Source organism: Amyelois transitella, chromosome 30 (genome assembly GCF_032362555.1).
Source record: "Amyelois transitella isolate CPQ chromosome 30, ilAmyTran1.1, whole genome shotgun sequence".
Classification (NCBI taxonomy): domain Eukaryota; kingdom Metazoa; phylum Arthropoda; class Insecta; order Lepidoptera; family Pyralidae; genus Amyelois; species Amyelois transitella.
Window position 1 is genome coordinate 1,521,156 of NC_083533.1, and position 23,220 is coordinate 1,544,375.

The 23,220-nt window shown below is 34.2% G+C and overlaps 1 protein-coding gene and 1 long non-coding RNA gene across 3 annotated transcripts in view; both read right to left on the bottom strand.

Annotated features, from left to right (window-relative positions):
• Positions 1 to 789: 789 nt before the first annotated feature.
• The window catches only part of LOC106142087 (extracellular serine/threonine protein kinase four-jointed), a 32,687-nt gene continuing 10,256 nt past the window's right edge, over positions 790 to 23,220 (bottom strand). Inside the window, exon 2 of the mRNA XM_060952978.1 lies at positions 790 to 3,007. Coding sequence (XP_060808961.1) covers positions 1,257 to 2,966 — 1,710 coding nt within the window. The 5' untranslated portion in view covers positions 2,967 to 3,007 and the 3' untranslated portion in view covers positions 790 to 1,256. The remainder of the gene's footprint in view (positions 3,008 to 23,220) is intronic.
• Positions 4,168 to 5,852, bottom strand: LOC132903795 (uncharacterized). Of its 2 annotated transcripts, none has more exons than XR_009657489.1 (3): positions 5,197 to 5,852; positions 4,564 to 5,122; positions 4,168 to 4,453 (listed from the first exon to the last, which is right to left on the bottom strand). It is a non-coding gene; the product is annotated as an uncharacterized LOC132903795 (long non-coding RNA). The 2 variants fall into 2 exon arrangements; XR_009657490.1 differs by having other exon boundaries at positions 4,564 to 4,728; positions 4,892 to 5,852.

The following is a 23,220-nucleotide window of genomic DNA, read 5'->3' on the forward strand; positions in this document are numbered from 1 at the left end:
AATTTATTTATATATGTACCTACGTATATGATTGTTTAAGTCTTAAGCATCATACGAGTACTCGTAAATGAACTGTTATTTACCCTTGCCTCAATTTTGTATGCGATCCCCTCATTGTCAGGTTGGCTGGAAGAGATCCCACTTAGGGATAAGCCCGCCTTTGTACTGTACTGTTTTATATTTGTAATGTACTCCTTTAGTGAACAATAAAGCATTTACTTAGATACTAACTAAAAATCGTACAGTGTGTAATAATATTCATTCCCCATATAAATTTAAGGGGTAGGCAGAGACTACATGAATTGTCACGATTCCTGCATACTTTATTAAAGCTACGTACGTCTTTGTATAAAGAACGTCTCATTTCACTAAATGTACACACGGCTTAAGAGGTACCTTGGTCGCCTTCCAAAGATTAATCAAGTTGAGATGGAACAACTATCTCTTGAGCTCACCGTACGTGCTATGTGGTTTTAAGAAAAAAAAAATGTATTTTGGAAATTCATTTATTTATTGTAATTACATTTTTTTACATATATTTACACATTTAAAGCTTGTCATTTAATTGTAGTGAAGGTAATATAATGATAACAGGGAAGCAGTATTTTTTACAACACATAAATGTAAATTTAATCATACATAATTAGTTATGTTAGTAATAATGAAATATTAATTATTAATAACTACGACAGTACGTATTAAAAGAACAATTAAGAAGGTAGTTTAATTTTGAATTCTAATAGAATTTTTACATTAAAAATTTTGAAAAACGATATGCACAATCTTTCTTCTCTACAATATTTGACAATAACTTAATTATTTACAAATCTTTATTTTTAAATATCACCGTTAAATAAACTGGCACATTGTTTTATATAATAATGTTTATTTTACAATAAATTAATTTTATTTGGTATCGAAAAATGCTTATTAATATCACTCCTATACAGTATTTGAAAAGTTATATTCACACTTTTTTCAACAACGACACATTATTTATCGTCTAAATTATTGTAATTATTGATAGCTTGAGAGATTGCTATCAAGCGGAAAAAATCCAAACTACAATTTTATTTTGCTTAATTTGCAAATTAAACATTCAAACTTTATGATTTTTTGCGTGATTATAATTTTTTGCCATATTTAAAGGGAATTTTCTAAAAAGCTTTTTTTCATAAAGAATGATAAGCCTGATAAGTTGAAAGTTTAGACTTGCAGGCTTTCAGTGTGAATATAACTTAAAAATACTGAAAACATTATCTCAATGAAAAGCTCTGTTCACACTTTTCAACCTGACTCAGAACTCTTCCTATTCTTTCATGCAATATTTTTGCATTTTTCTCGGGCAAAGATGGCAATATATCCCTAATTACAGCGTTATTCTTATTATGAAACATATAACTTAATTTACTACCTATTGTGTTAGTTTCATATAAACTTTTTAACGAATCAATTGTCCTTTTTCTAAATACACATAAGTTATCAAGCATAAGACTGTGGTACACATTATATTTCTTCAACAATCTATAACCATGCAATAGTCCTGATTCGTTATCTAAAAACACTAGCAGTCCACTGTCCATTTTGCGAGCCAAATTGTGAGCTGGCCCATCCATTATATTGACATTCCATTGATAATTAAATAAATTATTCACAATCCTATCTAGATTTGCAGTTAGATAATCAAATATTATCAAATCAGACCATTGCGCCAGTTCAACGAATGATTTGATAAGTTTCTTACTCAAAACCATATAAATATGATCAAAATCGTCAACTTTCGTCTCTGGCTTGGTAGTTTTCACATTTTTAACTTTCAACTTTTCTATAAGAATCTCTTTAGAATTGTCAACTGTATTGTTTTCTTTCAAAGACATATGCAGCACATCATTTTTGTTCAAATGTCTGTTAGATGGTTTGAAAATTTCTGGTATAGAAGCAGATTCAAGACTGGGTATGTATTGGGTCAGGACAACCGCTCTATTCGTGTTCCACTGGGCTGTAACTACATCTGCGGCGACATTCTTCCATAACTTATCTTTCAAATCCACAACTTTAACAACAGACGGTGCTAAGTTTGTCAAATTCAACAATCTGCCAACGTAAAAACTAAATATTTCGCCTTGAATTTGGTCTGTGTTTTGTCTATAACGGACACACGCCTGTATGCCGTCCTTGAATGTCACCAGACGATTCTGCATTCGACCACATCCGGCTTCCATTTTCACCACTTCACTTTGATCAACATATTTCTCCCATATTTCTGCTGTGTTCTCTCCGTAGCCCTGAGGCATCATATCTTCAACCTCGGGACCCCAATACACGTTATCATAAAGCACTGTAAACTGATTAGGAACATATTTCGTTGCATTGTTAACAACATTAATTGTATGCTTATGACTTGTCATTTTGTTATCCTTCAATATGTCTTTCATATCTTCGGTCAGTCCTTTGGGGTAAACATCTTTTTTGTATTTGTGTTTCTCAGCAACACCAGTGAAGGATACGCTTTCAAATTTCGCATCGACATTTTTCGTTTCTAAATTATTTAGATCAGTCTTCTCGGTCAAGTCAAGTTTTAGGCTATTCAGTGTTCTAGATGTAACTAAATTATTGATTTTGACTAATTTCCTAGAGCTCATGTTTTTTAGATGCGCTTGCGATGAGCTCACTATTACGACTCCTATTATTAATCCAAAGATAAAACTAATTAATACACTTATAATACAATAATTGTAGAAATTATATTCTTTCTTGATTAAGTTTCTTCTTGATAGATCTTCTCTATATCTTAAATTGTCGATTAGAATGTGTTTAGGTTTTTTTACTGCCAAATAATTGGCAAGATTGATTATTGTACTCATATTTTCTTCGTTTTCTTCTTTTACTTCTGTGACAGCGGGAATTCTTTCTTCCATAATATTCTTAATTATAGTTTGGTCTTGGTTTTCCTGTTCTTTGTCCATTTTCACGCCTTTTTATCCTACTCGATCAGCATTTTGGATATCTGTAACAAGAGAAATGTAATGTTAATTATAATAATTAAGAATAACTATTAAATTAAATTGAAAATTTATTTCTTATAATATAAAAAGTCTCAGAAATATAACAACGCCTTCCAATTGGGAGCTAAACTAAGATTTAAGATTTTTTTCAATTTAAGTTTTGTCAGAACATTCTTAATATAACACACATACTCGTACACATATCTCATCATAATCCCTTACGAGGTAGACAGGGCCACAAGACTCAAAGTTTACATTTAGTGAAGTGGGTTATCATTGGAATTAAAATTCAAAATAGTGACAGGACAGCCCATCAAATTACAGAAAAATCCCAAGTTTATACACTAAACAAGGAATAAAGAACCCGACAGAATAGGGAACATGCAATAATTTTAGTTTTGATTTCATTTTAAAGAATTCCATGTAAAATAGGTCTTAACATATTAAAAATATTAAAATAATCTAAACTATCGTAAAAAAATGCGGCTTTAAACTGATCGTTTAAATTTTCGCGCCAAAACGGACCTACACTTCCAATGACGTCACACGTGTCTGACACTGGTCGTGCTTGCCTTCGTTGATTACAGTGTTTCCATAATGAGGGGAAATTCCCCTTTTAAGGGGTAATCAGGGTCCAGAGGGGAAGAAAAAGGGGAAATACTATAAAAGGGGAATTTTAGGTAATCATATATTAAACTTTTAGTTACAACAAAAGTGCCAAAACTGCAGCAAAATAATTTTTGAGGGGAAAAAAGTTCTGAAAAGGGGAAATCGGAATTGAGGCATGGGGAAAGAAAATTTTTATAGTGGAAACACTGGTTGATTATCATAAATTGCAAATTTTCTCGACTTTCCACCAAGTTTTTTGTAATAATTTAAAATGGAATATCCATCCACATCAAGTGATCACAATAATACCGAAAAAATTCGGATAAAAAGTCGTGTTGACTCATGTTTTGTGCCTATGTGTCCGTCTACTTCAACAAAGTTTCCAAATGCCTGTGTAGATCACTTTCTAATACCCCAATTAGACTATAGTATAATCATTTGTTGTGCACTTGTGAATCACCTTTAATTAAAATTGAATAAAAAACAATATTTTCGAAGCATAGTTTTATTTAATAAATTTATGAAATTTTTGAAAAACAAGAAAATGTGCTTAAATATTATATATATCTTTTAATTTCGGAAATACAGCATCTATCCAGAATTTCTTTGCAATATTCATTACAGATACAATGCTGTTATCATATGGCACACAACATTTGCAGTTGTACTTGTGTCCAACATTTTGGTGTTATTTTATTGTCTTTCACATAGGAAAGTATGGCAGCTTCGGTTGAAGGACATTTGACTTCTATTGTATAATTTTCAGTCAGCCCGTCAGGTGTTGCTCCAAAAATAGGATACTCGGCATTAAGAAGTAGTCCAGCTTCTTCAATTTCAATCTGAATTGCAGAAACAAAAATATTAATTATGTACTACAAAAGCCTTGAACCAAACATTACAAATTTCTTTTATTCAAAATATTCAAACAAACAAAAACCACCGAACATACCTTTTCTTTCTTGCTTGTACTACTTTGAACTTTTTTTTCTAGTATTTTCCCTCTACTCATCGCAATGGAAGTAAACTTTGAATGTTCTCCCATAATTGCGTTCAGAAGGGAACCATTTATAGTTCTACAGTGAGCGGCTTCATAAAGACAGTAATTCTGCCGTACCTGTAAAATAAAAAAATAAACTTAAATACAGCTAATATGCCAATCAAGTTTATGTTATGTGAGTATGATAATAAGTTTATTTTGTCAAAATATTTTTTTTATTCACGGTATTTTAGTGATAAATACAATAAACAAAACTAAGCTAGAAGTCTTACTACTTAACTCAAACCACATTGGTGAATCACTTTGATGTTTGGTGGTGGAAAATACCATATTTATATTATCAGTGGTCATTTGCTTTGATAATGCTTCAAGAAATGATTCTGGAGAGTCCAACTTTCCAATCAAGCTTGAACACACCTTATGAATGCTTGTCTTCTTGAAAGTTGCGAAGAATACTTCCCCGACAATCTTTTTTATTGACAGCATCTACAAATTCTTTTAAAATATACACCTAAAAATATGCAGTTATTATTGTAACACACATTTAACTTCTTTTCAATTTCTTTAAATAAAAAAGCTGCTTACTTGAGAGAAACTGTTATTGACTGAAACTTGACCCATTTCTTTGGCTTTTATGAAAGATTTTCCAGAAGCACATGTAGATAATTTCGACTTCTTCCAATAGCATGACGGACGTAAATGGAGTCATTTATTACAGCTGTAACACGATAACCTTCTTTTCGTACTTTGTGCTCTGGAGTAACTCGACTTTTCACTGTACATAATTCTCCATCTCTTTTAATTTGCACATAACCGATTGCGTTATCGCCGTAAGATTCTCTCGTTGAGCTAAATATAACTGCTATGTTTAGAAATTGCTCAATAAAATGCAAACAACGTTTAAAAACATTCATGCATACCGTATTAATTTAGTGCCTTTCATTTCTACACTTGAAAACTCTGGACTCATGACAAAAAAAGTTACTACCATGTCGACACTAACTTTTGGTAAATTTTTGGAGTCTGTTTTATTAAATCCAACTTCCATTTTTATTAAAAACGTAAATAATACGCACTGCTGCCTATTAATCGCAAAGTTAACTTCTAAAAGTTGACACAGCACGAGTGACGTCACTGAACGCTGATTGGTGTTTTGAAATACGTTTCGTTTAACGTAATTTTAATTCGTAATAATTGCTAAAAATCAACATAATTTAAAATAAAAACGTTGAAGAAGTCCTTCTTTTATATTTTTTTAACATTTTATACGTAAAATTTTTATAAATATCATATTTGCATCTTCCCTATTGAACCCGGGACCTCTTAGGTTACAAACCTAACATTATAAATAGGTGCAGATGATGGATTCTTGACCATTTACGTAAACGTCTCGACCTAGGTTATTACACTGACTGATGATAACGATTTCAGTTAAAGTGGAAATTCTATTAGAAGCAACCTAAAGGGGCCATTAGTTAGAAGATATCATAGAATTCGGAATAATATAAGATTATAGAAGTGTCAAGTACTGGGTAAATGTGACGTCACAAAAAACTGATAGATAAGTCTCATTGCATCTCAATTATGAGATTTATTTGACAGTATATTAAGCCGTGCTGCTGAACGTGGCCAATCAGTCTTTTTAAGACTGTTGGCTCTGTCTACCCCGCATGAAATATAGACGTGAACATATTTAATTAGATGTATGTATTTTAAGAATCTCAGTTTTATATTCGCCTTTCCCTTGATTTATTTCTACAATTTGCATGCAAAGATAAGTAGATAATAAGAATAAGAAAATGAGCTTTTTTTTTCGAGACTTGGTTCTGTCTACCTCATAAGGGATAAGGACGTGATAATATGTATCTATTTATAATATTAAGAATCGAAATATCGACGACCTTTAAAATCTATTATTTTTATAGTACTATTTCAAAAACAAGAAAAAAATTTATGATAATTTTTGCTTCTTTTATTATTATTTTTTTTCGATATCCGACAAAAATGTGATGTTAAAATGAAAAAAAAGAACAAATATAAATAATCCTCAAAACATTTTGGAAAAAGAACTACAATAATGAGTGCGAACGAAAAAAAAAACAAAAGATCTCACGAAGCTGTTATAACCGCCTATTATTCGGTTAGCAACTAATAATTCAATTAGTATAACCCTGTAATTGTCTTGGTTAACGTTTCGAACACACACGCCTACAAAAAAAAGGGACAGGTAATAAGTGGCAGTAGTAGTTTTTGTCTCTTTTCTTTGCGAGTTGTGAAGTGGTCATATTCAATTTGTAAAAATTGAGTCAATAACGAAATTGCTTTATTTATATGTTATTAGTACAATAACTTTTTGAAACAATTACATTTACCATTAAATCTTTATTCGAGTTTTTAAGCCATTCAGTTGGACGTGGCTTTTGCGTATTTTATGTCTATCCCGATACGAATAAAAACGTGATATATGTATCTCTCGCGTGATGCACGAAGCTATAATACTCATAAGACTTGATTTTTCAGCTAACGCTTAGCCTATCACAATCTAATTTGCTTAAAACTTTGTTTCTTATAAATCATACATTTACAATGCGATAGTTTAAAGTATAATAAACATCCGGGCAGAACCGGGGCGGATCGCTAGACAAACATAATTGCCCGTGTTGGATGTAATTGTTTATGGCACGCCCATTGACGCGTGCGCAGTGCACGGCGAGAGATGATAATACTACTGCGAGATATTTATCGCCCCTTTTTTAAAACGCCAAGCGTGAGAAATTCGAATTGAAAACAAAATTCTAAGAACACATCAGGTAGGTATTTTTTTTATAATTTATAAAATATTAATGGAAGCTTTAATCTTGTAGCTCTGTAGTTAGGTATTAACCAAGAGATGTGTCTAATGTTAGTCTTATATTGATTATTTTCTTTACTCAAGAGTTTTACTCGATTCAGTTACTACTGAATGTAGTGAATAAACTGTGTGGAAGTAGAAATCTTCAAGTGTTTAATAGCATAGTTGGAGAAGTAATAATTTCAATAACTTAAAAAATAGATATAAAAAATACAATTATTAACCCATTTTAACAGCCCTCATTTACCATTAGTACTGGTAATACAAAAAAATATTAAAAATACTAAAATTAAAAAAAATATTCAATACAAACATTATCATAAATAACAAAACCTCTAACCACTAAACAATGGTATTAACAACTCTATATAAGTCGCCCTAAGTCAACTAACTTTTTTATAACTGGTTTTCGTTTTTTTTTTTTTAACTCGTCCAATCGGTTAGGCCTTTTTCTTTTTTTAAGGCTCATGTAAAAATATTGTTTGACATGGCCCATGTCACCGTTTTGGGAACGGTGGCTGTATCAATTACGTGTGGTAAGCAACGTTTTAAAATGTCAGCTTTGTGATGGGGTCGCGATAAAAATTTGAATGTGGAATGCAAAAAGTTTTATTGGGAGCAAAATTTGTTTTTTTTTTATATTTGTAGTGTTTCAAACTTGCCAGAAACTCTGTTGTCAATGTGTTTAAGAGTTTTATAGGACATTTGGCGGTTTCTGTAGCGCAGCGGCAGTGTGCTCGTCTTTCATACAGAAGGCGGGTTCGAATCCCGACCATAGAGCATGATGAGAAATGAACTTACTCTCATTAACCTGTGTCTTGGAAGTTATATATATTTTGTATTATTACAAAATTAATAAGTCACAGTTATGTCTTCGCCCAGAGAGGAGCCCGGGGTCCTCCTGTGAACCCAGGGTGTATAAATCCGACGGACCTTACACCCACTCAGCAATCAAGCAATGTTAGTACAAAATCTTATAAAATATACACTTAACTTTCTAGAATCGAGCGAATGCAAGTCATCCTACATAATAATAAGATATTTTGACAGGTCACAAGTAGGTACACACTTCATCAATTGAATTTCTCGATAACTGTAAATATCAAGTGTTTATTATGGTACAGCCGGCTACAAAAACATTGTGCGATAACGAATAAATGTTGAGATTATGTAGGTACATTAAAAACGTATTTATGTGAATGATTGTCATGATGGATGAGAGCATGCATGTCGTAAAAGGCGACTCAAGGAAAGACTAGTACATACATACAAACAAACATATAATCACGTCTATATCCCTTGCGGGTTAGACAGAGCCAACAGTCTTTAAAAGACTGATAGGCCACGTTCAGCTTTAAGATAAAATTTAAGATAGATTTGAGATTCAAATAGTGACACGTTGCTAGCCCATTGCCTAAGAAAGAATCCCAAATTTATAAGCCTATCCCTTAGTCGCATTTTACGAAATCCATGGGAATGAGAGTGGTCCTATTCTTTTTTCTATTGGTGCCGTGTACCACAAGGCACACGGCATAAATTATAGTACATATTCAATAAATATTTAAATCGATTACTATTTATCGATATCTCTTACGTTTCATAGAGAAATGATATTCGATACGGGCTACTGATTCTGTAATGTAGGTGGACAATGGTTTAGTACTATGTGACTTTAAAATCAATGCGTTTATTGTAAGTTAAAGTAACAATGGACTGTGGGGGGTTCGCCTAGCTCGCCGGTAGGGCTGTCAGACTTGACATTTGGCGTAACTTATATACATACATACATACAGTATTACAATTTGTGTAAGTTGAACCGATGTTACCTGCGCAAGAGTTTCGTTTTTGTGTGGCGCGAAAGTTTTTGAGCGCTTGAGTATATCAAAGGGCGCCAATTTTTTTTTATAAAATTGGCAAGCAACAGACGCTAATTAGTAAAATTACATGGTTTTATTATTAACAAGAGGCCGCCCGCGACTTCGTCCGTATGGAAATCTATCAATCCCGCGGGAACTCTGGGATAAAAAGTAGCCTATGTGTTATTCCGGGGTCTTCAGCTACCTACATACCAAATTTCATCGTATTCGATTTAGTAGTTTTTGCGTGAAAGAGTAACAAACATCCATACTGACATAGAAACTTTCGCATTTATAATATTAGTAGGATAAATAGCATTCTAAGGGTTATTTGAACTGAAATATATATATGTAATTACTATTATGAGCGAGATAGCAGGATCGTCATTATGTTTTTAACCGCCTTCAAAAAATGGTGGTTCTCTATTCGACCTGTTCGTATTTATGTTTGTCCGTCATTATCTCGCGTTTCGCGAAACCAATTTTGATGCGGTTTTCAGTAAAATGTTTTTACACTTAGTATTTAGAAATTTAACAGACTTACAAAATTAGAGGATATCGATTGGAGGCGGTTCTTGTTTTACTAAAGTTCTTTAAAATTCTAGCTCTGTCTACCCCGTAGAGTGATATATCTGTTCAAATACAGACTTAAAAAGTTGACAATGTATTAAATTTTACCTTTCCATGACAGAGTTCAACTATGATCTAAATCAGTTTGACATACTCCTGTATTTATTATGAGACGAACAATGAAATGTTACAATTATCTGATCTTAGATCTAGGGCCGAAGTTCTGATCTTGTGTCAAGTCTTTTGTCGGTAAGCAGTATAAGATCAGCATATAAACATACATAAATATAATCACGTCTTTATCCCTTACGGGGTAGACAGGACCACGGACTTAAACGATCGAAAGGCTACGTTCTGCTGCTGTATTTAATTAGATACAAGGTTCAATTTTAATTAAGTCTAATATGCTAATAACTGAAGGAGCAATATTTGTATATACATATGTTAGTGCCGTGTAGTTCCTGGCACATACATACTTACATACATATGATCACGTCTATATCCATTGCGGGTTAGACAGAGCCAACAGTCTTGAAAAGACTGATAGGCCACGTTCAGCTGTTTGGCTTAATGATAGAATTGAGATTCAAATAGTGACAGGTTGCTAGCCCATCGCCTAAAAGAAGAATCCCAAGTTAGCTGTAAGCCTATCCCTTAGCCGTTTCCGGCACCAATAGAAAAATGACAGGAAGGTGACAAAGGGATACGATTATTCCCTTTAAAGCGATGGGCTGGCAACCTGTCGCTATTTAAATCTTAATTCTATCTTAAATTTTATCTTAATGTGGTCCTATTCTAAAGTCCCGGGAACCACACGGCACAATTTTAACTAGCTAAAGCAATTTGTCGTACAGGCGACGGCATGGACATTGGAAATTTCTTATTACGGCCCATTAGCGGCAAATATTGCAACACGGCTCACTTTACAATGGCTATAAAAGTGCCGTGTGGTTCCCGGCAGTGCCGTGTGGTTCCCGGCACCAACAGAAAAAAGAATAGGACTTCTCCATCTCTTCCGCACGGATGTCGTAAAAGGCGACTAACGGATTGGCTTACAAACATGCGATTTTTCTTTAGGGATTCAAATAGTGACAGGTTGCTACCTAGCCTGGCGCCTAAAAGAAAAATCCCAAGTTTATATGCCAATCCCTTAGTCGCCTTTTACGACATCCATGGGATAGAAATGGAGTGTTCCTATTATTTTTCCTATTGGTACCGGGAACTACACGGCACTCATTTATCATTTAAAAAAAAAAGAAGAAGAATGCATTCAAAATAGTCTCTAAAATACATAATCTCTTCAATTTATGTGCGCAAAGCCGAAGGCACACACTAGTCATAAATAAAACTCCGTACCGGTATTAGGTTACTGATTGTGCGCCATAATTTCATCAGAACTGGCTTAGTGCGGCATTTAGGTGTTTATAAAGGTTGGTTTACATGAAGCGATTTGATTACATCCTACATACATACATATGGTCACGTCTATATCCCTTGCGGGGTAGACAGAGCCAACAGTCTTGAAAAAACTGAATGGCCACGTTCAGCTGTTTGGCTTAATGATAGAATTGAGTGTTTTGTAAGCCTATCCCTTAGTCGCCTTTTACGACATCCATGGGAAAGAGATGGAGTGGTCCTATTCTTTTTGTTGTGGTGCCGGGAACCACACGGCACAAACGGCGCATTACATCCTACAAATATTTTAAATGCGAAAGTCTGCGATTGTGTATGTATGGATGTTCGTTACTCTTTCACGCAAATACTTTCAGTCTTTGCGAGACTGTTGGCTCTGTCTGCCCTGTAAGGGATAAATACTTACATACATACATACATATACTCACGTCTATATCCCTTGCGGGGTAGACAAAGCCAACAGTCCTGAAGAGACTGAGAGGCCACGTTCAGCTATTTGGCTTTATGACAGAACCTAGATTCAAATAGAAATCCCAAGTTCATAAGCCTATCCCTTAGTCGCTTCTTACGACATCCACGGGAAATGAGATGGAGTGGTCTTTTTCTTTTTTGTATTTGGTACCAGGAACTGGATAAAGACTTGATTATTTGTATGTAGGTACTTATGTATGTATTGTATATGTATGTATGTAAGCAAGAACCGAAACGGCACTAAAACGTACAATTCCATCTTAATAACCACATCAAAAGTTTGTGACATGTAGCAATACATGTCCCGACATGATGGCACAAATCGACTGGAACGAAAAAAGGGGAAAAAAGGGATTCGTACACTTAACATTCGATATTGAGTCTTATGTTAACTTCTTTAAGATACAATTTCATTCGCGTTCCACGTCTGCTATTCAAATAAACATTGAATATATTTTCTTAAGCGTGCTCTGAAGGATTTTAAGTTTAAAATGAGTGTAGTTAAGGTCGAAAATGGAATCTGTTTGAAAATGTTTCTTTTTGATATTTTCCTATGAACGTAAAATATGTCAAGGGTGATCGATTGAGTGACTTCTTTTTTTTCTGTTGTAAATTCTTGCCAGTATTTTTTATTGAAATTCTTTTTTTTTTAGGTTTTGTAGTATTGTTATTGGGGATATGGATTAAATTTACATACACATACAAATACTTACGTGCCGTGTGGTTTATGGCACTTCAGAATATAACCACTTACTTGCCGTTTACGGCATCCATTGGAAAGTTGTGGACCTTGCCGATGGATGGCATAAAAGGCGACTAAGGGATATAGCCTTGGGAATCCGCTTGTAGGCGATGGGCTAGCAAATGTTGCTATGTTTCGTTTGCACTATTTAAATTTTAATTCATTAAGACACACAGCTAAACTTCGCCATAGGCTTGAAGTCTGAGGACTCTGTTTGCCCCGCAAGCGATATATATATACATAGAATTAAGTTATTTTATTAATTTTAAATAAAGCAAGCACATACCTACATATAAAAGGAGCGAAGAAACAATGGAAAATATGAAAAAAAAACGGGGAGAAACATCCTTGAGAGCTTCAATGATGCCCAAAATAACTATACTACGCGGACGAAGTCGCGGGCACAGCTAGTAAATTTATATTTAAGACTGCAATTCAGACAATAGGGCTCGTTGATGTCTTTTGTATGCCATATTTTGTTCTGGGAAGGTCGGAGTGGGAAGACCTAGACGAACGTATCTTGATCAAATTAAGGACGTCCTGGTAAAGGGTCAGGTCAAAAGTGCCCGAAACCGCCGAGCTTGTATGAAGAGAGTTATGAATGTAGATGAAGCGAAGGAAGAATGCAGAGATCGTGGCAAGTGGAAAGAGGTAGTCTCTGCCTACCCCTCCGGGAAAGAGGCGTGATTTTAATGTATGTATTTTATGTACTTATGTATTTTGTTCTGTACTGTATTAAGATCGTAGGTCGGATCGGTAAGGTGTCCGGTTAAAATGCGTGATGCGCAGAAAGGCACAGGTTCAAATCCCACCTACCACCATGTATTAATAACTATTTTCGAAGAAACCAAATGCTCTTACGGTGAGGGAAAAAACATCGTGAAGAAACCTGCACATGCAGGCAACTGATGGATACAATACGAGAGAACGGGAGCGGGAATTTCACTTTAAACTGAGGGAAAAAGTTAATCTTTTTAAAACATACATACATATGGTTACGTCTATATCCCTTGCGGAGTAGACAGAGCCAACAGTCTTGAAAAGACTGATTAGCCACGTTCAGTTATTTGGCTTAATGATAGAATTCAGATTCAAATAGTGACAGGTTGCTAGCCGATCGCCTTAAGAATAATCCCAAGTTTGTAAGCCTATACCTTTTACGACATTCATGGGGAAGAGATGGAGTGGTCCTATTCTTTTTTTTAATGGTGCCGGGAACCACACGGCACTAAACTTTTTAAAACTATGGTTTAAAATAAGCAACCATAACGAAACGACTATACAATGTACCTTCTAAGTAACAATGAGGTAATTTGATAGCGCTCTAGCAAACGGATAGGTCAGGTTACAGGCTGGTTGCACGATCAATGTTTAAGTTAATGGTCGCTGTTAAGCGTTGATTATATAAATACTTACTTAAGATTGACTTTTGACACACTGAGACATTGCAAAGTTAATAAAAAATAAAGCTGCATGGAGTAATGTTGGAATTCTAATTCTAAAATCTTCTTCTACACATGCGCTTTGGAAGCGGTATTAGTTATAATTAGTTTTAAGTTATGTGACGTCAATAAGTGATACCTTGTATCCAATTTTGAAAATAAATCTATTCTATTCTAATTGAGATTCAAATAGTTGAAGGCCGCTAGCTCATCGCCTAAAAGAAGAATCCCAAGTTAGCATTTCATTAAACTTACTTTCGTATTTATAATATAAGTTAGGGTAAAGAACTTAAGGGAAAGAGGCGTGATTTTATGTATGTACGTACATATGTAAAGAACTTAAACTTCTTTTCAAACTCTTAAAGTGTAAATCATATATTTCAATTAAAATGTTTTTTTTATAAGTAGTTTTCGCTTTTGTTTTAATTTGAGTTCATTTTAATTATAATTTAATAAAAAATTCGAGTTATATAACTTAACATAAATTTGAAAAGAATGCTTACAAATTAGTGTTATTATTCTTTAAGGTAATATGCTTTCTGTACGTGTCACTAATTAAAACTAACTAACGCTTAACCATACAGTGCAACCCACCTTTACATAGGCCCCTAACCGGAGCCGAGCAAAACAAATTTATTTCAGCGCTCATTAAGTACAATTATCAATCGTAATATACTAGAAATACAGGTGACAAACAGGTTTTCCGATAGCAAAATTAAACTTGTAACTATAATAGTCCGGTATTGGACATTTGTCATCGTTTAGACTGCAACAACTAAAAAATATAAGTTTTACAGGCATACTTACATATTTTCACGTCTATATCGCTTGCGCGGTAGACAGAACCAATAGTTTTGAAAAGACTTCACGGCCACGTTCAGCTGCGTGGCTTAATGATGGAATTGAGATTCAAATAGTGACAGGTTGCTAGCCGATCGCCTAAAGAAGAATCCCAAGTTTGTAAGCCTATCCCTTAGTCGCCTTTTACAACATCCATGAGAAAGAGATGGAGTGGACACGTTGCTAGCCCCTTTAAGATGAAACCGAAGTGTATAAGCCTATCCTTTAGCCGCCTTTTACGACAACAAGATTAAGTTAGCCTCGAAATAAATTCGAGACTTGTGTTGCGAGTAACGGAAGCGATACCCTATAAGAACGAGTATAAAAATCAACGTAACCTGTCACTTCTTATAATTTAAATATCGCAAAATCAATCTGCGCAAGAGTAATTGTCGTTATGAAAAATTTCTTAGAAAAATACTTAATAATTCCGTACTTGTTCCTCGGTTGGCCGGAAAAAATGATCAAAAAATTTATGGCCAAGGGTGATCTTTCTTTGATGATAAAATTCCACTGGAGTTTTGAGTAACGATTATAATATAACTTATCGACTATAAATGAGAAACTTTGTAAATGAATATTATGTAAGTATATTCACTTACAAAAAATTCAAAATAAAGAATCAATAATAAAAACAAAACAAGAATTAACTCAAAAATATAACTATTTTTCACTGAAATTTGTCACTAGTAAAAAAATTAACTTCAGGTGTAATATTTATTTCTTGAAATTCACACGAGGACAAAGCGTATCTAGTATTCTATTAGTAGGTAGATCTTTGGACTAATCCCACGAAATACGTACCCGTGGAAATTCCGAAAAAAGGTGGTCAATTTGTATCAAATCTTATAAATATTCAGCTCCAGTTTTTTTAAGAGTTAATTCTTCACTAGCGACCCGCCCCGACTTTACACGGTTAGCGTTTAAATATATAAACCTACCTGGGAAAACAATCTTTCCAACTTTTTAACAGTCCACATCCGTCAACAACTTTCCGAGATTAGTGCATACACACGGATAGAGAAAATACTGAGGGACTTTATAACATAGTGATAGTAAAAGTGTAAATGAATAAACAAAAAAAAAATCTAATTATAACGAATGTATGGTTTTTTTTATTTATGGATTATACCGAAGTGCCGAGTGGTTCCTGGCACCGATATAAAAACAACTGGACCACTCCATCCCTTTCCCACGGATATCGTAAAAGGCGGCTAAGGGATAGTCCGTAGTCCGATAGACCCGTCATTAATTGATTCTCAATTCTATCATTAAACCTAACAGCTGAACGTAATCAAGACTGTTGGCTCAGTCTTCCCCGCAAGGTATATAGACGTGATGATTATATGAATGAATGTACATAATACTATCATGGGTCTACTGGAAGAGATTTCTTTTGAAATAAGTAGCACCTTTATACTATAATAACTGTATTGAATGCTCCTGTTTATAATTTCGTGTACATAAATAAATAAAAAAAAAATACTTGTTGCACAAAAAGGTTTTTTAAACAAACAGATGGACCCCCAATAAGGGAATATTTTCGTCGATCTCCGATAACCCACGTCATGGAAGCGCGCATTAGCAGCGCCCAAAAAAAAAGCATGTTCAGTGCATGAATGATACTGTGCAGAGATACAGTAACAGGATTTTATTAAATACGTTTCACTAGTTGTGTTTTGTGGTTCCATTTATGTAGGAATAAAATTAAATTTAAATAGGGATTTTGTTCATACATAAGTACATACATAAAATCACGCAGAGACTACAATATTTCCACTTGCCACGATCTTTGAATACTTCCTTCGCTTCATCCACATTTCGGGTAATCTTGACCTGACCCTTTACCAGGACGTCCTTAATTTGATCAAGATACGTTCGTTTAGGTCTTCCCACTCCGACCTATCCCTGAACACTCTCCTTGTATATCTGCTTAGTCAACCTGCTTTCATTCATCCTCTCCACATGACCAAACCATCTTAACATACCCTTTTCTATTCCTGTCACTACATCTTCTTTCACATCACAACAATTTTGTTCATATACGCATATAATCATGTCTTTATCAATTGCGGGGTAGACCGAGCAAACGATTTCTAAAAGACTGAAAGGCCACGTTCAGCTGTTTGGCTAAATGATAGAAATGAGATTCAAACAGTGACAGGTTGATAGTGGTGTATGGTTCCTCACACTTTACAATACAACCACTACATATCCCAGGGATGTCGTAAAAGGCGACAAAGGGATAGTCTTATAAAATAGAGATTCTTCTTGTAGCCGATGATCTAGCAACCTGTTAATATTTCAATCTCAATTCCATCATGAAGCCAAACTGCTGAACGTGGCCTTTCAGCCTTTTCGAGACTGTTGGCTCTGTCTACCCCACAACGGATACAGACGTGACTCTATGTATGTATGTATCATAATCCCTATTTGATCAGAAACATCATATCGCGACCTGTTTCCGCCAATTAGTTATCTGTGCGCAATTTCCATAGTAAAAAAAAAAAAGAAAAATCTTCCCGCCTTTTTTTAACGTTTACCGTACGCACATCTTTTTATCGAGTCCCGAGTTTTATTTTGTCAAAAATTATAAATCAGGACTAGTTATTGTTGTCCTCATCACGACCCTAATAAGAAAACATTTGTCTTAGCAGCTCAGGTAGTTCAAATGCCCTTTTTTTTCATCCGATCGTGTCTTAAAATTTTTGGAATGCCACCACGGTACAGTCAGCAGAAAATCAAGTTGACGGCCTCTGTGGCGCAGCGGTAGTACACTTGTCTGTGATACTGGTGGTCCCGGGTTCGAATCCCGGCCAGGGCATGATGAGATGGTCTTTCTGATTGGTCTGGGTCTTGGATGTTTATCTATATGAGTATTTATTAAAAAATATTGTGTAGTTGAGTTAGTATCTCGTAACACAAGTCGCGAACTTACTTCGAGGCTAACTCAATCTGTGCAATTTGTCCCGTATATATTTATATTTATAGTTACCCTTCATGGAACTCTATTGACGCTGTTAAACAGGCGAATAGGCATGATGACTATTTTTTTCTTTTGTTAATTCTTTACGTAGTGGGGAAACATTAATGGCAACATTAATGGCAACATTGATGTGCCGTGCAGTTCCCGACATCAATAGAAACAATAAAGGACCACTCCATCTCTTTCCCATGGATGTCGTAAAAGGCGACCAAAGGATAGGCCTTTAAACTTGAGATTAGTCTTTTAGGCGACGGGCTAGCAACCTGTCTCTTTATATGTATCTCAAGTCTATCAGTAAGCCAAACAGCCGAACGTGGCCTGTCAGTATTCTCAAGACTTTTTGGCTCTGTCTACCGCGTAGACGTGTTTATATGTATGAAGGTTGATGTGCAGTCGACTGTACCGCGGTTCGAAACTGGGGAACCGGTTACAACTAGACATCTCCATTACTATACGTTTATTTGTAATTAGTATTGTTCGTAAACTAATGTATGCGAGCAACTCCCGACTACGCCCGCGTTTGTATTTCTAAGCTGTATAATTTGTATAGAAATTATTTTTTTTTTTTGGTTTTTAGTTCATTGATTTGTTTTTTTTTTAGTGTTAGGAAAAAGGTTCGCATTTTGTTTTTACATACATACATAAAATCACGCCTCTTTCCCGGAGGGGTAGGCAGAGACTACCTCATTCCAATTGTCACGATCTCTGCATACTTCCTTCGCTTCATCCACATTCATTCTTGTTTTTACTATGAAGTAAATATCGCTTCTTCTGCACTGAGGTTTTTATTAGACTTATCAATGGAATTCTTGTTTAGAAAAACTAAAAAAAAAAAGAATTAGTGAAAATCCTTGACAACAGCATTCTACATCTGTGTTAAATCGTCTTAAAAAATTTCTTATATACTTAAATTAAAAATTAAACTTTTCGCCAGGAAAAAATTTCTTTGTATGTCATTCTGCAACTAAAGCGTTCCAATCATGAATCCGAACATGGTGGGTCGCTAGTTCAAATTTCGAACACAGGGCCCCCTTACACGAACAGACTTTTAATTCAAAAAATCGAACGCCAAATTCTTTTCAGCAAAAACCTGGGCCGATTACTGGCCGGAAAGAATGTCTTTGTGTAGTGGTATGTGTTCTGCGAAGCAATTAGACTGCTTGTGTGGAGGGGCACTTATTTTTTTATCGTTCGACAATTAAAATTTACGACGTTCTATGATTTTTAATTTGGTTCATAGACATTGTTTGAATTTCGAGTGCATTAGGCGGCCTCTTTGGCTTTCATGTAAGCCTGGTATGCTTCTCTTAGATTTATATATATATATATTTGTAAATTGACGTCCGATGAAAATGCTGCAGTGTAGTTTGTTCCGCTGCTTCTTCTACACATGCGCTTTGGAAGCGGTAGCAGTTACAATTAGATTTAAGTGATGTGACGTCAATAAGTGATACCTTGTATCCAATTTTAAAAATAAATCTTTGCTATTCTATTCTACAGTGCAAATTGTGAAAGTCAATCAAGGAAAGGGTTATTAACTTTTAGAATTTTAGGCTAGGTAGGTATCGTTGACTAGTAATCTGTATTTCTGAATGTAAATTCCATCACTAGCCATAAACTAGTATTCGAGTCCATAATTCTTTCCTCAATGTTGGTAAAATTGGAATCCTTAATTAAATTAATTTTGTGCAATGAAAAAAATACCAATTGTGTTATGCTATGAACGGAAAATAAAAATTAATTTCATTCGTTCATTCGTAATGATAAATCTTCTTTGCCATGTGGTTCCTAGCACTTTAGCATACGACCACTCCATATCTTACCTATGTATGTCGTAAAAGGCGACTTAGGGAAAGGCTACACTTGGGATTCCACTTGTAGGCGATGGGCTAGCAATTCCAACATTAAACCATACATCTGAACGTTGCCTTTCAGTCTTTTGGCTCTGCCTACCTCGCAAGGGATTTAGACGTGAAGTACATAAGTATGTACAGGTGGATACTTATGTTTTTGTCAATAACTTAATCTTCAAAGCGTCATTATATTTCATAACCTCTCTTACCATCCAAATTAAGTAAGTTCAAGTCTTCCTCATGATTTTTATAGCAAAATGACAATACTGAAAATCTCAATAGGTCTAGTAATATATGGTGAAATGCGACGAGAAACATCATTATCTAAAATCTTTATGGCTGAAGGAGGGTGTAATAAATAACCATTTTACTATGCTGATATTGATAAGGCTCGTGTTTGCAGATAGGTCCGAGTGGGACAATTGTTATTTAGCATCCTGTTTGATATGGCGTGTTTTACGGACTGTATTCTAACCCCTAGAGTAAAAGAGGTGTTATGTGTTTTGTTTGTAAAGAAATTTAAAAGACAATCAAATTAACTTTAAATAAAAAAAAATATCAATGAATTAAGTTAATTAATTGATAAACTACTTTAAATTAACTTTAATTTAATTAATTCAATTAACCAATCAATGTATGAAATAGATTTTTTTTTTATCTTTCATACAAACTCCACAGTTCAGGGTAATCTTGACCTGACCCTTCAAAGGAATGTCCCTTGTTTTAACAAGGTGACCATTTATCGAGGAAGGCTTTAGGCTATATAACATCACGCTGCAACTAAAAGGAGCAAAGAAATAAAAGAAAATGTGAAAAAAACGGGGGAAAATAATTCATCCTTGAGGGCTTCAATAAGGTCGCGGGCACAGCTAGTTAAAAAAAACAAACTAATTTCAATGACATGATCACATGATACTCTTTTTAACAAAGTTGTGTAATTAAGTGGTTCCCAATTTAATATTAGCGACGGCCATTTTGCCGCGTATCAATAAAACGCGAGAAACACTAATATGTGTCATAAAATATATAAATGAAGTCTAGTCACAGTGTTAAAAGTTTCAATATGGCGGTCGGACCGGTTGTAACTCGAGTCGTAAATTTTGTTTTGTGGTCATAAAATATTTAGCGTGTAGAAGTTGACATAGGAAAATATTTTTTCAAAATGTAATTTTTCAGCATTATAAATATACTAGAGGCCTTGATGGTAGTTGGACTTCTTTTTCAGAATCAGATCTTTTAACTTGCTACGATACTTGCATACTTGTTTTGCTTCATCCACATTCATCAATCTTATTATTATTGCTCTCGCGACTCAGAGATAGGCTTATAAACTTGGGATTCTTATATTCTTGGGTTGAATATGGCCTAGTCTTTTCAAGACTGTTGGCTCTGTCTACCGCGCAAGACGTGATATGTATGTATGTAATATTACTCTCTCGTCGCTTTAAAATAACCTTGACCTGACCATTACCCAGAATTTACCCAATTTGTTCAAGTCAGGTTGTACATCTGTTTGTTTTTATTTTTTTACACTTTAAAGGCTTTATCTAAACCATTTCCTTGTCAAATATAAATTTATATAAAAGGACACGTTAAAAGAAAGCAATAAATAATGCGTGTGAAAATCAAATCCTTTTTACATTTAAGACATAAAATTGATTTATTTGCGAATAAATACACTCTTCCACGAGGGCAAAGTCGCGGACAATATCTAGTTCAGGAATAAACAGAATTCCCGATTCATTGTCGTCACTGTGAAAAAGGGTCATTTAACCCATATATATAGTAAAAGACGACTAAGGGACAGGCTTTAAGCCTGTCCCTTAGTCGTCTTTGGGGATTCTTCTTTAAGCCGATGAGCAACCTGTTACTATTTGACTCTCAATCAATCCCTTCATTAATCCATAAACGCCTTTCAGTCTTTTCGAGACTGTTGACTCTGTCTATCCCGTAGGAGAAATACTTGACATGCGTATATTTGTACAGTTGTAAAAGCCGATAGTCCAAAAAAGCCAGGTTCAGGTGGATGGCTTAATAATGGGTTATAAATTAAGATTCAGTTTTATTCCATACTTTTAAAACCGTGACTAAACACTAATAACTTATTGTAAAAATTAATAAAATAATATAAATTAATTAACAATTATAAAATCCATCTACAGCGCTACTAGACCCATAAATTTTATTGTCCAAATAGTTTTACAAATTGGTTAATAATATATAATTTGACGGGAACCTGTTTTATTAATCAGCTTATTTACGACACTTAAAACTTGATTTGAAAAAAAAACATGACATGACATTACAGCGATTGAAAATGGCGTAGGTATGTGGACTTTTCGGCGGGAACTAAAACGTCAAATAGTTTTTAATAGATATTAAAAAAGGTTTTTGTTTTTGTAAACATAGTTAAGATAATTTTTTCATACGACGATATGTCTTTACAATTTACAAAACTTTTGCTTCAAAATGTAGATTTGTTTAGCTAAAAAAGCTTATTATTCTTTATTTCTTTGACTAGCATCCTTTCACTATTTGAATGTCAATTCTTAACATTAAGCCAAACAGCTGAACGTAGCCCATCAGTCTTATCAAGGCTGTTGAATCTGTCTACCTCGCAAATCCCTTGCGAGGTAGACAGATATACGTACGTACGTATAGACGTGATTATATGTATGTCTGTATTTTTTTAGCCATGCAGGCTACAGTTATTGTCCAAATAAATTGTAATATTCAATAGTTTGTCAAAATCCAGTTTGAAGTCTATAGTCTGTGTCAAATGGTTGTATTTTGTCGCTGGTATTACAAAATTGCGTGCGGTCCATGCGAACCAGTATTTTGGTTTTGTCACTGTACGGTCACCAACGGCAATAGAATATATATATATATAAACACGTCTATATCCCTTGGGGGGTAGACAGAGCTTTGAAAAGACTGATAGCATTAAGTCCATCTGTTGTACATAAAGTGCATAAAGTTTAAATTAATACATAAATAAATTATTTAGGTTTAATTTAAAGTGTAAGTTATAAAAAAAATCGTTACAAATTAAATATAATTATGTTATTCCAATTTAAAAAAAAACTATAAACATAAAAAAGGTAATTATTACAATAGCCAAACTACAAGTTCAATTAATATATGAATAAATTATTTTGATTAAATTTAAAGTATAAGTTATAAAAAAAAATCTTTACAAATTAAAAATAATTATGTTACTTATTCCAATATTAAAAAACTATAAATAAAAAAAAAGATAATTATTACAATATCCACACTATAATCACCTTCATCCTTAGTTTTGTAGCGAAAATCTAAAACTAATTTCGCATTCACTTGTTTATCTGACTGTACTCAACTGTCATGGCGCCGACCAACCAGTAGGTATTGTCTGACTATTGTGATAACAGATCGTAAATCTTATCAATAATTTGTTGGGGTATTGCAATAGGGAACGTCCTGGCGAAATGTCAGGTCAAAAGTACCCTAAATAAGTAAATAAATATATACGGGACAAATTACACAGATTGAGTTAGCCTCGAAGTGAGTTCGGGACTTGTGTTACGAGATACTAACTCAACGGTA